At 41.1% G+C, this 16,870-nt stretch overlaps 2 protein-coding genes across 4 annotated transcripts; both read left to right on the top strand.

Annotated features, from left to right (window-relative positions):
• The first annotated feature begins 36 nt into the window (after positions 1–36).
• Positions 37–5,985, top strand: LOC106121700 (V-type proton ATPase catalytic subunit A). 3 transcript variants are annotated; one of them, XM_013317464.1, is made up of 14 exons: positions 37–131; positions 1,726–1,831; positions 1,985–2,097; positions 2,206–2,433; positions 2,668–2,805; positions 2,946–3,097; positions 3,334–3,458; positions 3,685–3,831; positions 4,020–4,235; positions 4,392–4,551; positions 4,629–4,698; positions 4,786–4,922; positions 5,055–5,244; positions 5,338–5,985. In XM_013317464.1, exons 2-14 carry the CDS (start codon positions 1,747–1,749, stop codon positions 5,428–5,430), a joined length of 1,854 nt encoding a protein of 617 aa, XP_013172918.1. In that variant the 5' UTR covers positions 37–131; positions 1,726–1,746; the 3' UTR covers positions 5,431–5,985. The 3 variants fall into 3 exon arrangements, with proteins under 3 accessions (XP_013172918.1, XP_013172919.1, XP_013172920.1); XM_013317465.1 differs by lacking the exon at positions 37–131 and adding an exon at positions 137–207; XM_013317466.1 differs by lacking the exon at positions 37–131 and adding an exon at positions 1,391–1,432.
• A 562-nt stretch (positions 5,986–6,547) lies between these two features.
• On the top strand, positions 6,548–16,868 carry LOC106121567 (uncharacterized). Its single transcript, XM_013317279.1, has 15 exons — positions 6,548–6,738; positions 6,983–7,543; positions 7,770–7,818; positions 13,789–13,812; positions 13,924–14,111; positions 14,236–14,394; positions 14,490–14,737; positions 15,003–15,109; positions 15,175–15,287; positions 15,552–15,648; positions 15,748–15,860; positions 16,053–16,130; positions 16,221–16,343; positions 16,428–16,571; positions 16,650–16,868. The coding sequence occupies exons 1-15, from the start codon at positions 6,637–6,639 to the stop codon at positions 16,866–16,868; spliced, it is 2,325 nt and encodes a 774-aa protein (XP_013172733.1). The 5' UTR covers positions 6,548–6,636.
• The last annotated feature ends 2 nt before the right edge of the window (positions 16,869–16,870 follow it).

The following is a 16,870-nucleotide window of genomic DNA, read 5'->3' as shown; positions in this document are numbered from 1 at the left end:
TTTATTGATTAAATCAAACCATAGACGATATATCATAGACAGAAGTCAGCTGACTTAACTTTTATCATTGGTCTTGTGATAAGTTGCAAACTCCGCCATTCTCGGATCATCTTTTCAATCTTTACCGTCCCGTGAGTCCAAATTTTCTTTTTTAAACAGTTATTCAATTAGTTTTGTTTTATATTATTTGTGCTTGTGTTACTAGATGTAAGTAGTTATGTCTTAAGCTTTATAGGGATATAGATTATTGTGATTCCGCCATTGAAAACTCTTATTCGGCAGTCTTGTAATGTCACACATTTTCATGTTTTTAGTTTCATGTTTTTCTCGACTATAGTTCTTCGTTCAAGCCACTTTCTTGTACGTATCAATTACGTCGATACATAAAATTGTATAATACATGTATGTATATAACCATGAAATCTTTGATTCAGATACACCCATGATCATGTGATAGAATTTTCTGTCCTGAATTCAAAATTCTCTGGACTATTATTTCTTGTCCCCATGACTTTTTTTCATGTAATTAATAGGATATTGTGCATGATATTCTATTTTTCATGTACAAAAATATTTTTATTAGTCTTATTGGAATCATACATGAACTACATACACAAGTGTTCACTTCAAATAGGTAATTCATTTTTATAACCATTATGACCGTATTCAATATACCAAATTTCAATGTTGAAAGTGTTATGTGAACATTTTTCCTAGAATTCCTAAGTCATTCTAAATCTGGACAAATCTATCTAGTCTAATTAGAGGTTTAATAATATTGCTGCATATATGCATATATTTTTCTGTTAATTTGAGATATTGCCTAATATTATCGAAATATTTTTACGCAAAATTCATGTTAATAAAATCAAATAACTTTAAGTAAGTAAACCATCCATTAATCTTCTTTAGTAATGGAAGTTTCCAAACTTACACCATTTCCTGGCCTTATTTACTGAGTATATAAAGTAAAATTTGCTACAATTAATTCTTATAGAGATTGTTACATACATTCACCATTTTCAAACACAAAGAAAAAAATTAGCATGGAAATTGCAATTATGTAATATTGTAAAGATAAAGATCCTTCTAGTCCTGGTAATATATTGACACTATTATATAATTCTGTATTTCATATTTGATTCCTTCTCAGGCATTTGAAACAAAGTACAAGACCTCAATAAACCCAATCCCACAAAATAATGACTTAAAGTAAATTGCATAAAGCAAATAAATATAAGATTATAATATTATGAAACTTTAGTCATCTTAGAAAAAACCTGTAGTGATTTGACATTGATGGATGGCTGCTGTTATCTAGGCTTGATATGAGCTAGGTCAGCTGATACACCTGTCAGTTTGTCTATAGGTTTGGACGAGCTAGTTATTGCTCAAAGATCTGTATTTTTCCTTTCATTTTTCGTAATTTTCAGTGAGTATATATATATTCCTGTTCTTAGCTGAGTGTCATAGACTTAATTTGGGAACTAAAATATTAATGTTATAAGTGTGATTATTCAAGTCTTTAGGTTTTGAAATCATCGGAGAAATTATCTAAAGAGAGCAAGTAACTGATTTCTATTCAATGAACCTTATTTATTCTATAATGAATATTATTATTCTGGTAACATAAGTGTTTAAGTAATCCACCTATAATTTTTGTGGCTTAATTTTGATAAATCTTTTTCAAAGTTAATTTATTTTGATGTACGTTTTTGTTGACAGTTAAAGAACTCGTAATTCAAAATGGCGACAAAGGGCGGTTTGAAGAAGATCGCCGATGAGGAGAATGAGGAGAGATTCGGCTATGTGTTTGCTGTGTCTGGTCCCGGTCAGTATAATATACTAGTTAACAGATATAAAGCAATAGCTCAGCTCCAATCTGTACTTGCATAGAGTAGTCAAACACATAGTAACAGCGTTAAGTATAACAGTAGACTTTTAATGATGGAACAATAAAATAATGTTACATTCATGTGCACAGTCGTAACGGCGGAGAAGATGTCCGGTTCCGCTATGTACGAGCTGGTGCGTGTGGGTTACAATGAACTGGTGGGCGAGATCATTCGTCTTGAAGGCGATTTAGCCACAATTCAGGTAAATATCGTCAAAAAATAATTGATAAAAGATTGGTTTTAATGTTTTTATTCTAGTTTTCCTGAAATTGTAGCAGTAGTTAAGTAATGATATTGTAATGATGTATAGGTATACGAAGAAACATCAGGTGTAACAGTCGGCGACCCCGTGCTGCGAACTGGCAAACCCTTGTCTGTGGAACTGGGTCCCGGTATCCTGGGCTCCATCTTTGATGGTATCCAGCGGCCCCTGAAGGACATCAACGAGCTGACACAGTCCATCTACATCCCCAAGGGTATCAACGTGCCCAGCTTGGCGAGAGAAGTCGACTGGGAGTTCAACCCCCTCGGTGTTAAGGTATCAAGCGTCAAGCAAATTTATGTTTGTGTCAGCTTTGCAAAGAATCATTAAATGAAATTAACCAATAAAATAAGAGTAAGATACAAGAATATATTAATGTCACTCTGAAATAAACTATATGACTATTGTATTATAGTAAGTAATGTAACGTAAATAGAATAATATATAATAGTAGACCTGTGTTAATGTATCTGTGTCTTAGTTTAAAATGTTAAACCTTTTACACGTCAGGTTGGGGCTCACATCACCGGTGGAGATCTGTACGGTATCGTGCACGAGAACACGCTGGTGAAACACAAGATGCTGGTGCCTCCAAAGGCCAAGGGTACAGTGACATACATCGCGCCAGCGGGCAACTACAAAGTTACTGTGAGTGTAACACTACCTTTCATACAACATTGTTTTCGTAAATAGATTTCGGTCTAGATTAGTCAAGCGATTAGTCAATAATTAGGTTTTTCATGATGATAGGTAATCAATCCTCGTTAATAAGAGTATGTATGTGTCAGGATGTGGTGCTGGAGACGGAGTTCGACGGTGAGAAGGCGAAGTACAGCATGTTGCAAGTGTGGCCGGTGCGCCAGCCTCGCCCCGTCACAGAGAAGCTGCCCGCCAACCACCCCCTGCTCACCGGACAGCGGGTGCTCGACTCACTCTTCCCGTATGTATCAACACTTCAAACTTATCACTACTTTTCCACAATTTTATAATTCGTTAAGTATTGTTTACATCTTTAAATCTTAGTTCTGATAACAATTGCTTTAAAATATTTAAATAAGATAATTTGATTTGAAATTATTTAGTTTGCAATGGCGCTAGTGTCGTGAAATGGCGTTAATGTGCCAACATCAGTCTTTATGTTTTTATAACAGTATAATTTTGTGTTGTGTGATGCAGATGCGTGCAGGGCGGTACGACAGCCATCCCCGGCGCTTTCGGTTGCGGCAAGACTGTCATCTCTCAGGCTCTCTCCAAGTACTCCAACTCTGACGTCATCATCTACGTCGGTTGCGGCGAGCGAGGTCAGCTCACCTGCCATCTTCTATATCTCTTCTAAATTCACATTGCTTGTAGTTTTACGTCTAATAGAAAAACGACTTTAAAGGTTTCTTCTCTATAAATTTGTCTAAAATTGTTTTAATTTTTTTGCATTGTCGTTCTATTTATTATCAAAGTTAATAAAATAAACCATAATAACACTTCTAAATTGACTTTGGAAATAAACATTTGTAATGATTGTTTGTGAAGGTAACGAGATGTCAGAAGTACTGCGGGACTTCCCCGAGCTGACTGTGGAGATCGAAGGCGTCACGGAGTCCATTATGAAGCGCACAGCTCTCGTCGCCAACACCTCCAACATGCCTGTGGCTGCCCGAGAGGCCTCCATCTACACCGGTAACGAACACAAACACACGCTAAATATAACAACATTAATCCACGATTCTAGCAGCAAGATGAAAAAAGTAATGCAACAAAATCTTTTTGCATTTAACATTAAAATTGTTCTAGAATAGTTCCTAGCTTCGCGTACGATATAGTACTAAGATGAGTATAGTTTTGTAATACTAGTTGTGATCTTGCAGGTATCACACTGTCGGAGTACTTCCGTGACATGGGGTACAACGTGTCGATGATGGCGGACTCGACGTCGCGTTGGGCGGAGGCGCTGCGTGAGATCTCGGGCCGGCTGGCGGAGATGCCGGCCGACTCGGGCTACCCCGCCTACCTGGGCGCCCGCCTCGCCTCCTTCTACGAGCGCGCCGGCCGCGTCAAGTGCCTCGGCAACCCCGACAGGGAGGGTCAGTTCCCTTGTACAACACGACGCCCGCGCCTACACACGCGCCCACACACGCGCCTACACGCGCGCCCACACGCGCGCCTACAACACACGCGCCCGCTTTACCTCCGTTAAATATAGTTTGAACATTGTGAAACTTAAAGTGTAATGTTGTCAGGATCCGTGTCTATCGTGGGCGCGGTGTCGCCGCCCGGTGGTGACTTCTCGGACCCTGTCACGTCGGCGACGCTGGGTATCGTGCAGGTGTTCTGGGGTCTGGACAAGAAGCTCGCGCAGAGGAAGCACTTCCCCTCCATCAACTGGCTCATCTCATACAGGTACATACATCTTCTAGAACATGCTACAACTTTTGCTTTAAATTTTGTCATGAATTTATTAAATATTTTTTTCCCAGCAAGTACATGCGCGCGCTGGATGACTTCTATGAGAAGAACTACCCAGAGTTCGTGCCACTCAGGACAAAGGTCTGTACATATGAGATGTATAAACAGTTGTTTGTTATTTTATTGTGACTAGGAGTTTGCAATGCGTGTACGTTTGTGTGTGTGCAGGTGAAGGAGATCCTGCAGGAGGAGGAGGACCTGACGGAGATCGTGCAGCTGGTGGGCAAGGCTTCGCTCGCGGAGACCGACAAGATCACCCTCGAGGTCGCCAAGCTGCTCAAGGACGACTTCCTGCAGCAGAACAGGTACACCGCACAACACTGCTAACTGCCTCACTCAAGTGATCCTAATTTATGCGTTATAAAATGATAATATTTAAATTGTGTGTTGTTTGTTTATAAAGATGTAGTATTGATGATTGTCGTTGTGTTGTTCAGCTACTCTGCGTACGACCGCTTCTGTCCGTTCTACAAGACCGTGGGCATGCTGAAGAACATGATCGCGTTCTACGACATGTCGCGGCACGCGGTCGAGTCCACCGCACAGTCCGACAACAAGGTCACCTGGAACGTCATCCGCGACGCCATGGGCAACGTCCTCTACCAGCTCTCCTCCATGAAGTTCAAGGTACGACACGACACCGCACCACCACTACACTATACGACAAATACAAAATGTCTACTTTGTATGGCTGCATGACATACATGTTGTTTCCCGCAGGACCCAGTGAAAGACGGCGAGGCTAAGATCAAGGCTGACTTCGAGCAGCTGCTGGAGGACATGTCGGCCGCCTTCCGCAACCTCGAGGACTAGATGTCCTCCTCCCCCTCCCCCTCCAACATCCGCGCTCCTGTTTCACTTAGTTCTAATTCAACTCTTTTGAGTGTGTAGCGTTATGAAACATATTCTATAGATGTATCGTGATTCTATTCCGCCATCTTTACTGTTAGCTCCCGCGCCCTGCGCCCCGCGCCCTGCGCCCCGCGCCCTGCGCCCTGCGCCCAGCGCCCAGCATCGCGCGCCATTGTACATACGATCAGCTCGAGGGCGCCGCTAGTTGTTATTTATATGATTATATAATTAAATATTGCTATTTATGTGAAATTCGTTAATCAATGTGAGTCGTATCGAGCCCCAGCATTCCACGGCGAGCACGTCTCCGGCACGTCGCCGCCACGTCGCCGCCACGTCGCCGCCTCGTCGCCGCCACGTCGCCGCCACGTCGCCGCCACGTCGCCTCTCCAGTATTATAATGGCGGTTGTACAAATAAAGCACTCGATAAATTATTATATCTAGCTGTTTGCAGTTACGTGTTGAGGTGACGAAAGTTATATTATAAATATAATAAAAATATTATGTTAAATTAATGTTGTCTTTTATTTTATGCTTCAATAAAACATTTGAAACATACAGACTGGGTTATTTCATCCGGTGGGCATAAGTCGAGCTCACCAGCGCCCTCCTGACAATGTCATAAAGTGACACGGTCCTGTTCGTCATGTATGTTTTCTGATAGAACTATACGCGTCTCATCGTGCCAGATATCCTTGCTTGACTATACCTAACCCACACACACTGCATCGTAGTGTGTGTTTAGATATCTCCAGTTGTAATCCAGCGTTGATGTTGATCGCTGGACTGGCATAATTTAAACCTGATATAAAGCTTATGAACCTGAATGGCGGTGTAACCCCAGCCACTTGCAAAATGTATCGAAAGTATTAGTCAAAGGTATGTTTCTAATGATCATGGAAATAGGCTGCCTAGTGTAGGGAACTTTTGATTACATTGCTGAAGTTAACCTTTTCGCGGCCCAACGAAATACAAAAAAGTTTAAGTACTCCTAACAAGGAGGTGTTGGCATTATCAGAAAACGTTATCAAGAAAAAAATATGAAAGAACGACAACTTTCAATTTAATTTGTCAATGACTGACAGAAGATTTACTATGTCAATCGTAAATCATATTTAAATTAAACGATTTTGAATTTCTAGCTAGTGGTACATAAGGAAACAAAGATGAGGAGAACATACCGGCGGCTCGATGAGCCTAACATGAGCGACAGCTCCCTGCTGCTCAAGGTCGAGGACCTCATCTCCATGGCGCTTGGCCCCGAGACTGTGAGTACCCTGAGAGCACGCAGTCTTGAGAACGGGGCACCTGTGGCCGTGAGAGATGCACATGCATGCCCCGAGAGTGGAGCACCCCCCTCTGGGCATTCCCCCTCTTCCTAACATGCGTCTCCTCCATGCCAATCGCTTATAACTTTGTATAATTTTATCCCAATTTCTAATGGTATGATCACAATATTCTTCAGGTTCATTTAATACGGTTATTTTTTCAATTTGTTTCTTTTGTCGACAGCAAAACTTAGTGAATTTTAAGCACATCCAAACAGTGCTATTTATGTTGGCCCGCCAGCTGCGCATGCTCGAACAACAAGTTGAAATCAGGCTTTTTGAGTCTGAAGAGGAAATGATTCCTGAAGTGAAGAAAAGCGAGAAAAAGATTAGGAAAAGAAAGACGACAGTTCAGGATCAGTCTGGTAGAAAAGATACAGGTTTAGATAAAAAAGGAAAGAAACAGAAAGATACCGACGAAACCGATGAGGATACGGAAGTCTCTCGAAGAAGTACAAGGAAAAAAACAGTAAAAGGTGACGAAAAACAAAAAAAAGAAACTGAGAAGACATCAGATAAAGAAAAGAAACCGACCGACAAAGACATTAAACCGATCGAGAGAGAAAAATCTCCGGGCGATAAGAGAGCTCTTACCGATAAAGACATAACTTCTAGCGATAAAGAAAGAGTAACGACTTATAAAAAAGTCCCTGAAGACAAAGGTAAAGTTGCTGGCGAAAAAGAAAGATTAGCCGCTATTAAAGAAAAGGCCGACCAAGAGAAGAAATATGCGGAAAAAGAAAAGGTAAGATTAAACAACCCTGTACGTGTATTCAGACAGGGATTTTAACATTTGAAATGTTGACCACAAAAAAAATCTGTAGAAAATGCGCTTATTATAAAGTAACTTATTATTATTTTGGTCGACTGTACACACACTGTTCACACAATTTGTAGTAATGCTTTGACTTAAGTATGTCCTAGCATATTTGCGATAAAACGTAGATTCCTTAACAATTTGATTGTTGCAGAAACAGAGAATTAAGGCTGGTATCTCCGATTCAAGCATTGATTACAGAGGTATTTCTATTTGTCTTCTGTATTATATATGAATAAATATTGAAAAACCGTTCCTTGGCAAATAAAATAATATTCATATTCTCCGTCTTCTTGCCTCATATTTAATTTTACCTTATGTAGGGGAAAGCACTAGACACTCACTCAGTGATATAGATTTATTACTCACAACTCACAAGAACAATTCACAATAAATGGAACAACTCAAAAAATCTTAAATTAATACAAAGTATGTTCAAAATAGTTACACCAAACCATATTGCGTTTCGTTATCGAACAGCGCCATCTAGTTGTGTAATCGTTACTAACACACTCCCCCCGGAAAGGACGATAGTCCTTTAAACATCAGGTAATGGGCATAGTTTCCCAACAGCTCTCGTGTAGACTCCTGCCTTTGTTCGTACATCATAAGTTCTCGTTATTCCGTCTTGGCCAGGATATTTTTTCTCGATGCGCCCAAGAAACCATTTACTAGGCGGCAGATTAGGTATTTTCATGAGGACTAAATCACCCACATTAAACTCCTTCTTTCGTTGCATCCATTTTGGTCGCTCTTGTAATCGTGATAAATATTCGACATGCCATTTTTTCCAAAAGGATTGCATCATCTTTTGTAGAAGTCTCCATCGTGTTAAATTGTGAATTTTGAAATCAGTTAAATCTCGCTCAGGAACTGTGATCAGTGATTCGCCAACCAAAAAATGTGCTGGGGTTAAAGGTTCAAAATCATCAGGATGATCACTCATGGGAGAGAGCGGTCGCGAATTTAGGCACGCCTCGATTTGGACGAGGACGGTGTACAACTCCTCGAAGGTAAGTGTTGCCTCTCCTATTGTTCTCTTTATGTGATATTTTATAGATTTCACTCCGGCCTCCCATAATCCTCCGAAATTTGGTGATCCAGGTGGAATATAACGCCATTTGGTAGATTTGGAATCTAGTAGTGATTCAAGATCTTTTGGTATGGATGCCTTCCCTTGGTGCCACATCTCTAAAATTTCTTTACTGGCAGCGACGAATGTAGTTCCATTATCGCTCCACATCTCTCTACATGGACCTCTTCTTGATATGAAACGTCTGAATGCAGCCATGAACGCATCCACGGTCATGTCACTCACTATCTCTACGTGTATAGCCTTTGTAGCTATGCATATAAATAATGCGATGTAGCCACGATAGGATTTTGCTCCTCTACCCTTGCTCATACGTACATTTATAGGGCCTGCAAAATCAACTCCACTTATAAGAAATGGTCTCGATGGAGTAACACGACACTCTGGCAAATCTCCCATCATCTGTGTAGTGTTATTGGCGCGTTGTCTCGAACAAATCATGCAATTTCTTACAAATCGTTTTACAGTATTGCCTGCATTTATCAACCAGTATTTGCCACGTAAGTATGACAACATTAATTGTGGCCCTCCATGTAGCGTATTAAAATGAGCATCTGCCAACAATAATGGTAAAAGTACATTAGTTTTTGATATAATTACAGGATGTTTACTCTGATACTGAATGTGAGCGTGCTTTAGGCGACCTCCGACTCTTAACACTTCGTTCTCATCCAAGAACGGTATTAACGATAATAAACCACTTTTCTTTTGTAGAGGTAAGTCCCTTTTCAAATTCTCAATTTCATCTCTAAACTCTATGCCTTGTGACAACTTTAAACAAACGGTAAGTGCTTCTTCTCTTTCCTCAAAATTTATAAATGATGTATTAACCTTGTCTTTATTTTTCAGGTGCAGCCATCGTCTACAGTATGCTATCACCGTTATTAGTTTTCTCAAAGAAGAATATTTAGTTAATAAGGTAAGTATTTCCCCATCTTCTGATTCTTGCGACTTAACTGTCATACAAGAAACTGTTTCTTTTAGCTCCAATGTAGTAGTTGGTACTTCACAGGTAAGTCCTTTTATATATTTATCTTTTAGAAATAATGGACCTTGCCACCACAACTCATGAGATTTTAATTTTTCAGGCGCTACTCCTCGTGATGCTGGGTCAGCAGGATTCTCTTTTGTAGGTATGTAAGACCAATTTGGTTTGAAAGTATTTGATATTTCAATCACTCTATTTTTTACATATGGTTTCCATCTATTGGGATCGCCGTTAATCCAACATAGAGCTACTTGTGAGTCGGACCAAGCGTAAGTATGTGTCTCATCAACTCTCAATGCGGTCGCGACATGTTTTAAAAGTTTTGTCAGCAGAAGAGCAGCACATAACTCTAAACGTGGGAGCGTTACTTGTTTCAAAGGTGCTACCTTGGTTTTTGACATTATCAACGAAACCTTGACTTCATCATTGGATTGCACAACTCTAGCATAAACCACTGCGGCATATGCTGCTGCTGAAGCGTCTGAAAAACCATGCAACTCAAATCTACGATGTGTATTCGAGGTACCCATCCATCTATCTAGATTTATTTCAGAAAGTTTGTTTAACTGAGAATTGTATTTGCACCATTCATTGCGTAGTGAGGCTGGTAGCTCATCATCCCATGCAATCTTTGCTGCCCACAGTTTTTGCATGAAGATTTTTGCAACAATAATACTCGGTGCTAGCCAACCCATAGGATCGAATAGCGAAGCTATTACGGTAAGTACCTTTCTCTTAGTTATAGTTGGTTCAAGTGATATTTTCGAATTGTGGACTGTATTTGTTATTTGTAACTTGTCAGTTAGTGTATTCCAGTTAATACCTAACGTTTTTATTGTATCCTTTATGTTTGGCTCTATCTCATTTTTTGATATTCCTTTACTATTCTCGATCTCTTCCATAAATTGTTTACTATTAGAATTCCATTTTTGTAGCTCAAAACCTCCTGATTGTAGTATTTTTGTTACTTTACTTTGAATGTCGATTGCAGTTTCTACATCGCAACTTCCTGATAAAATGTCATCAACGAAAAAATCGTTAAGAATGGCTCTCTGTGCCTCTTGTAATGACTCATCCTTATCTTCGTCTATCGCTACTTGTTTAAGTGTTTTTATTGCAAGGTATGGCGCACATGCTGTGCCAAATGTGACTGTTAGCAATCTATAATCTTGTATTTCTTCTTCATCACTAAAACGCCATAATATTCTGTGATAATCTGTATCTTCCTTTCTCAGTCTTATTTGTCGGTACATTTTGATTATGTCCGCTGTAAAACAAATCTTATGCATTCTCCATCTCATCAAAATACTACGTAATTCTTCTTGTAGCGGTGGACCAATTAATAACTCATCATTAAGTGAAATATTGTTGCTTCCTTTACTCGAAGCATCAAACACAACTCTAACTTTTGTCGTAATTTTATCTTCTCTCAATACTGCATGGTGCGGTAGGTATATGGCTCTCTCGTTTCTCGTTCTCTCTTTTACCGGCTCCATGTGGTTTAAAGTAAGATACTCTCTCATGACTTTATTATACTCGTGACTCAGTTTCTCATTTTGTGATAGTTTTTTCTCTAATCTCTTGAATCTGTCTAGTGCTCTATCATAAGTATGTGTAGGTAGGTTAGGTTCGTCGTGCTTAAACGGAAGTGCGACGACGTATCTTCCATTAGGTTCTCGTGTTGTAGTATTCTCGTAAATTTGCTCAGCTCGTAACTCTTCTAATGTATAAGGTGTGTTAGTTCTAATCTCTACATTCTCGTCTTCCCAAAATTTCTCTAACATTTTCTCTAGTTTTACGTTTAAGTGCATGCTTACTACCCTTGTTATATTTTCTTTTATACCTCCTCCAGATATTATCCAACCAAACTGTGTTTGTTGGGCGATCGGTGACCCTTCACTTCCTTTAATTACTCCACTCATTATTATTTCAGTAAATACATTAACTCCTAAAAGTAAATCTATGGTACCTGGCTCCATGTATGTTGGATCTGCCAAAGTTAAATGTTGGATGTGAGAGAAAGATTCATTATTGACTCTTGAAGTGGGTAAAAAGTCTGTGATTTGTTTGACCACAAATGCTGTACAATTAATTTTGAATGCATTTGTAAGTCTCGAAGTGATCTCCAACTCAGTAGCATATTTGATTTTTGATGTCATCTGATCTACACCACTCACCTCGCCTTCCACTATTCTTCTGCGTAATTGTAAACGTTTCACAGTTATTTCATTTACAAAGGACTCTTGTGAACATGGATCTATAAGAGCTCTTAAGGTTTGAGGTCCTTTACTGGTTTCGATGTTAACCAGTGCAGTTGCTAACAATGCAGTTTTTCCTTGTACTGTAAGATGTGATCGAATAACTCTCGATTCAGATGTAGTTGGAGTCTCTATGGTTGTATTTTCAGACCTGTTAGGCTCACTCTCTCTTTCTGTTCTGGTTAGATGAATTAATGTATGATGTCTCTTTCTGCACTCATGACAGGACGCTTTGGATCTACAATGTATGACACTGTGACTCGGTGATAGACAATTAAAACATAATCTCGCCTTCTGTATATGTTCAATTCGTTTGTTCACATCTAATTTCGCAAATTCTGTACATGCTGATAAGCGGTGATCTTGTCTGCAAAATGGACAATGTTGAGTATTATTAGTTGTAATAAATGATTTTGTTTTTGAAGGGTTTCTCTCTCTTGACACATTAACTGAAGTAGTATACATCATCTCATAGACTCTAAATCTTGTCTCTAGGAATTTCGTAAATCTCTCAAAAGTGGGTAAGATATCTATGGGTAACTCTCCAACATCTTCTTCCCATTGCTTATGTGATTCATCGTCTAGCTTATTGACTATCAAATGGATAACTATGATGTCCCAGTTTGTGGTTTCCACATCATTGTTCTTTAAACTGTTAAGACATTCGACTGTCGTATCCAATAAATCTTTGATTCCTTTGGCTGTACTTTGGGATAGTTTTCTTTGGTTAAAAAGTCGATTTAGTATAGTTTGAACTATTATTCTTCGATTATTATATCTGTTATTTAAAGTCTCCCATGCAACATCGTAATTTCTTTCCGTGATTTGTATTTGTCTTAATAATTGCTCTGCCTCACCGGTTATACTTGATTTTAAATAATGTAGCTTTTGAACTTTGGATAAAGAATGATTGTTATGTATAAGTGTTGTATACAAATCTCTAAATGTACTCCAGTCATGATAATTTCCAGAAAATTGGGGTATATTAATTTTTGGTAGCTTGACTTCCTGTGTTTGGTTATGTGTTATATTTTTCTCTAATGACTCAGGTGCTTTCTCACTTAACTCCTCTATTTTCTCTAACATGTCTGATTTTGTGTTGATATATTCCTCTTCTCCTATGCCAAACATGTCTATAGCGAAATATTTATGCTTTAATTTTTGCTCAGAAGTAGCTATTTGCACTATAGAAAAATGTGTTGTTCTGAATTTCGTCCAATACTCATTTAACGTCTCAACTTTCACTTGAATTGTAGCAACCTTTAATCGTGACTTAGAGGATTTTCTGAAATTTACTCCGATTTTTTTAATAAGTTCTAAAGTAACTTCTTGTTCTGATATAAAGGTCTCCATTTGCAATGTTATTGATTCACTTGGAATTTACAAAATTTTCTAAGTCTAAATTTATTGAAAATTTTTCTAAGTCCAAATTTCTTCAAATTTTTCTAAGTCCCTTGATCAGTGAACTTGAAAATTTTACAAGTCTCGTAATCAGTAAAATATTCTAAGTCGCTTATAAGCGAAATTCTCCAAATTATTCTAAGTGTTTGAATAATCGAAAGTCCCGTTATCTCAAAATCCGGCGTAGATTGGACCATAAAATTGTAGGGGAAAGCACTAGACACTCACTCACTGATATAGATTTATTACTCACAACTCACAAGAACAATTCACAATAAATGGAACAACTCAAAAAATCTTAAATTAATACAAAGTATGTTCAAAATAGTTACACCAAACCATATTGCGTTTCGTTATCGAACAGCGCCATCTAGTTGTGTAATCGTTACTAACACCTTATGTAAAATTCAAACAACTTTTTTTATTTTAACAGATCGAAAATCTCGGAAAGCAACAGGTACGATGATATTTATTAGTTTTTTTTTAAAGTATTTAGATAAATGGAGACTAGAAATATCTACGGGAATAAAGTATAAAGAAGAATATTTGTCTGGACTAATGATGTTAGGTCGGGCTCATGTCGGCAACGTGGAGGTGGTAACGCAGGCGGAGTTCGCGGGACTGGAGGCGGCCGTGCGGCAGCTCGAGCAGCTCGCCAGCCAGCCGGCCGGCCTCACCATGCCCGATAACCAGACGCTGCGCGACGACTTGCTGCACGGTACCGCCTCCCTCACCGAGGCCATGCAGACAATGCAGGTCGGCCTACACCACATGTGCCATCATACAGAGACTTATCGTATAGAATTTTCTTTTCCGGTCTCTTCTTTTACTTTAACTTTGTTTGCTGTAAATCTTTAATTATTCAGGGTATCGTTATTAGGTGAATGCGCGCGTGCAAGCGGCGGAGGAGGCCATCGGGCGCATGGCGGGCCTGCTAACGCAGCTAGCGGCGGCGGGCGCTCTGCCGGCACAGCTTGCGGCCGCCCTGCGGGATGGCCGGCTCGACCTTTCCGCCCCAGGACTTGAAGACTTGCAACAGGTTAGTACGTCATTGCTTTTTACTCGTTACGTGACGGGACACAACGTAAAGTAAACGTAAACGATGTAGGAATAACAAATGATTTCGTTTTTAAGGTGTTATTGAGGCAACGAAAGGAGACCGGGAGGGCGACGGGGGCTTGGCAGACGGCACCGGAACCTTCGGACATTGAAATGCGCCCCACTGGCAGGGCGTTGGGCACAATGGTGGCCGAGCGCGCCGTGGATGCCGCGACGGAGCCCGCCGCTCCGCCCGAGCCCGAGCCGGCGCCGGCGCCGCCGCCTCCCGCACTACCCACTGACTATCGCGATCCCTCTGCGCCTGTCACAGTCATGGAATTCGAGTAAGTGGCTTAGATTGTATTATGTGAGTACGGCCGGAAGTATGAGCAAATGAGGTGGAAAGTAACTAAGAAGTGGACGAATGAAAAGCGGTGCAAACAGGTGGGCAAGGTGAGATGTAAAGAGACTCGTGATTTCCCCATTAATTGTTTAATGTTTAATAGGGTGCTGTGACCTCACTCCCAGTACTTTTGTTTAGTGTCGGTGCTAATAGGTACAGATATCGGATCATGCTACCGATTTTTTGACACCATTGTTCACTCGCAGCGACATCGTGACGGCGCTGAAGAAGCAGATGTCATTCGACATCCAGCAGATAACGTCGAAGGCGAACGCCGCGGCAGACAACGCCATCAAAACTGCGCAGTTCGTCGGTGAGTTTTTTAAACTTGTTTTAAGATCAATTGTGATGTCATTATGAGCTGTGTGAACTTCATAGCGGAGAAGTTGGAGCCGGCGATGGGTATGGCGGAGCGCATCAACGTGCTGCGTCTACTGGTGGCAGACTACGCAGACCAGCTGAATGGCTTCGACGCAGGGCTTTCCACGCAGGTACCAAATCTTACTGCTACTTACTAGTTACCGCTTGAAAACAAGAAGAATTTATATATTTCGTACATAGTAATAAAAATTATTGAAAACAAGTCTTATGAGTGCCTAAATTCTTTCGTATTGTCAGTTTAGCCCAAGGCGATGAAATGTTTAGTTTTACTATTTTATCATAAGCTTCTAATAATTTTATTACTTAGTTCTACTTTTCGGTATATAACATTCCATTAGCAGATATATCGATGCAGCAGCTCATCTGTTTTCCAGATGCAAGGATTCCAGGAGCAGATGAACCAGATGAGGTCAGAGCTGAAGAGCGGGCTGGAGCAGTTGGCTGCCGTCAACAATAACACAGAGGCAATAGGTTGCTCGCTTGCTTACAACCTTTTACAAATGTGTTCCTTGAAGTTTAGGCGTATATTGACAATCGCGATGTGGCCTAAACAAAATATTTGATGTGTAGCGCTGGCCGAGTTGACGGCGCGGTACGAGGACATGGTGGTGGGACTGGACGATGTGAACACCACGCACCAGGCGCTCTACACCGTGCAGACCAAGCTCAGCGACGAGCTGCGCGTTAGATGCTATCTTGTCTTTTACATTTAAAATTCGATATTTCATAGTTTCATTTAATACAGTGTAAAATCTATCTCTGGAGATAGTTTGGGACCACTTTTGTTAAGATTCCAGAAGTATTCCTCTTTTTGGTAAGATAAAACTACCTGTCATTTGACTATTTGTTTCTGAAACATACTCACTATGTTGCAGAATTTGGTAGAAAGTGTTGAGATGTTGCGAGACCAAAAATCCGATCGAGACGAGGTTCTAGACGCGCTACGGGATAAGGTGAGTTCAGTCTGCATAGCCATTACCACTTCGATTCTTACGTTTGTTCGAGCCCTAATAACGTTGTGTTTCAATGAACTCTTTGTGAAGGCGGACATTTCGCGACTGGCCGGGCTGCTGACCGAGGAGAAGTTCGCGGAGGCGCGCGCGGAGCTCGAGAGAATGCTCGATATCTGCCAGGACAAGTTCAAGAGGCAGGACAAGACGTGGATCGTGAGCCTGCTCCCAAATCTATTAAAATTATCCTGACATTAGTGTAACTTGTACTGTGAGACTGCATTAATTGGTGGTATGCAGAGGGCGCTCGAGGACATCGAGAGGGCGCTGGAGACGAAGGCGGGGCAGACGGAGCTGATGTCGGGCCGGCAGGACGTGGAGACGCGCCTGCAGGAGCTGCACGACCTGCTGCAGCGCCTCGAGGAGCAGCTCGGGGACCCGATCGTAAGATGAAGCTAATAAAGAGCGCTCGTGCTTGTTACTGAGCGCAGGACATAAGTGTATCTCTGCGGGGTACCGCAGGCGGCGCTGCTGATGCGGCGGCTGGGGCGCGGCGCGGTGTGCGGCGCGTGCGGCACGAGCGCGCTGATGACGCCCGGCGTGCCCGCCCAACCCCCCGAACTGCCCGCGCTGCCCACCTCGCGCCCTCCGCCGCCCGCCGCGCGCCCCCCTCCGTCCGCCGCGGACGCCGACGCCACGCACGTCTGCGTGCCGCATCCGCACGTCGAGGATGTCAAGTAAAT

The sequence above is a fragment of the Papilio xuthus genome, unplaced genomic scaffold (assembly GCF_000836235.2).
Source record: "Papilio xuthus unplaced genomic scaffold, Pxut_1.1 DF826938.1, whole genome shotgun sequence".
Lineage (NCBI taxonomy): Eukaryota > Metazoa > Arthropoda > Insecta > Lepidoptera > Papilionidae > Papilio > Papilio xuthus.
Note: the sequence above shows the minus strand (reverse complement) of the source record. Positions and strands in the feature narration are given on the sequence as shown.

Excerpts from the sequence above, each read along its gene's own strand:
- LOC106121700 (XM_013317464.1), top strand. The coding sequence starts at position 1,747 with ATGGCGACAAAGGGCGGTTTGAAGAAGATCGCCGATGAGGAGAATGAG. Across the intron at positions 3,832-4,019 it reads AGAGGCCTCCATCTACACCG|GTATCACACTGTCGGAGTAC; the intron begins GTAACGAACACA and ends GTGATCTTGCAG. Across the intron at positions 4,923-5,054 it reads GACTTCCTGCAGCAGAACAG|CTACTCTGCGTACGACCGCT; the intron begins GTACACCGCACA and ends TGTGTTGTTCAG.
- LOC106121567 (XM_013317279.1), top strand. The coding sequence starts at position 6,637 with ATGAGGAGAACATACCGGCGGCTCGATGAGCCTAACATGAGCGACAGC. Across the intron at positions 7,544-7,769 it reads AATATGCGGAAAAAGAAAAG|AAACAGAGAATTAAGGCTGG; the intron begins GTAAGATTAAAC and ends TGATTGTTGCAG. Across the intron at positions 16,131-16,220 it reads TAGACGCGCTACGGGATAAG|GCGGACATTTCGCGACTGGC; the intron begins GTGAGTTCAGTC and ends CTCTTTGTGAAG.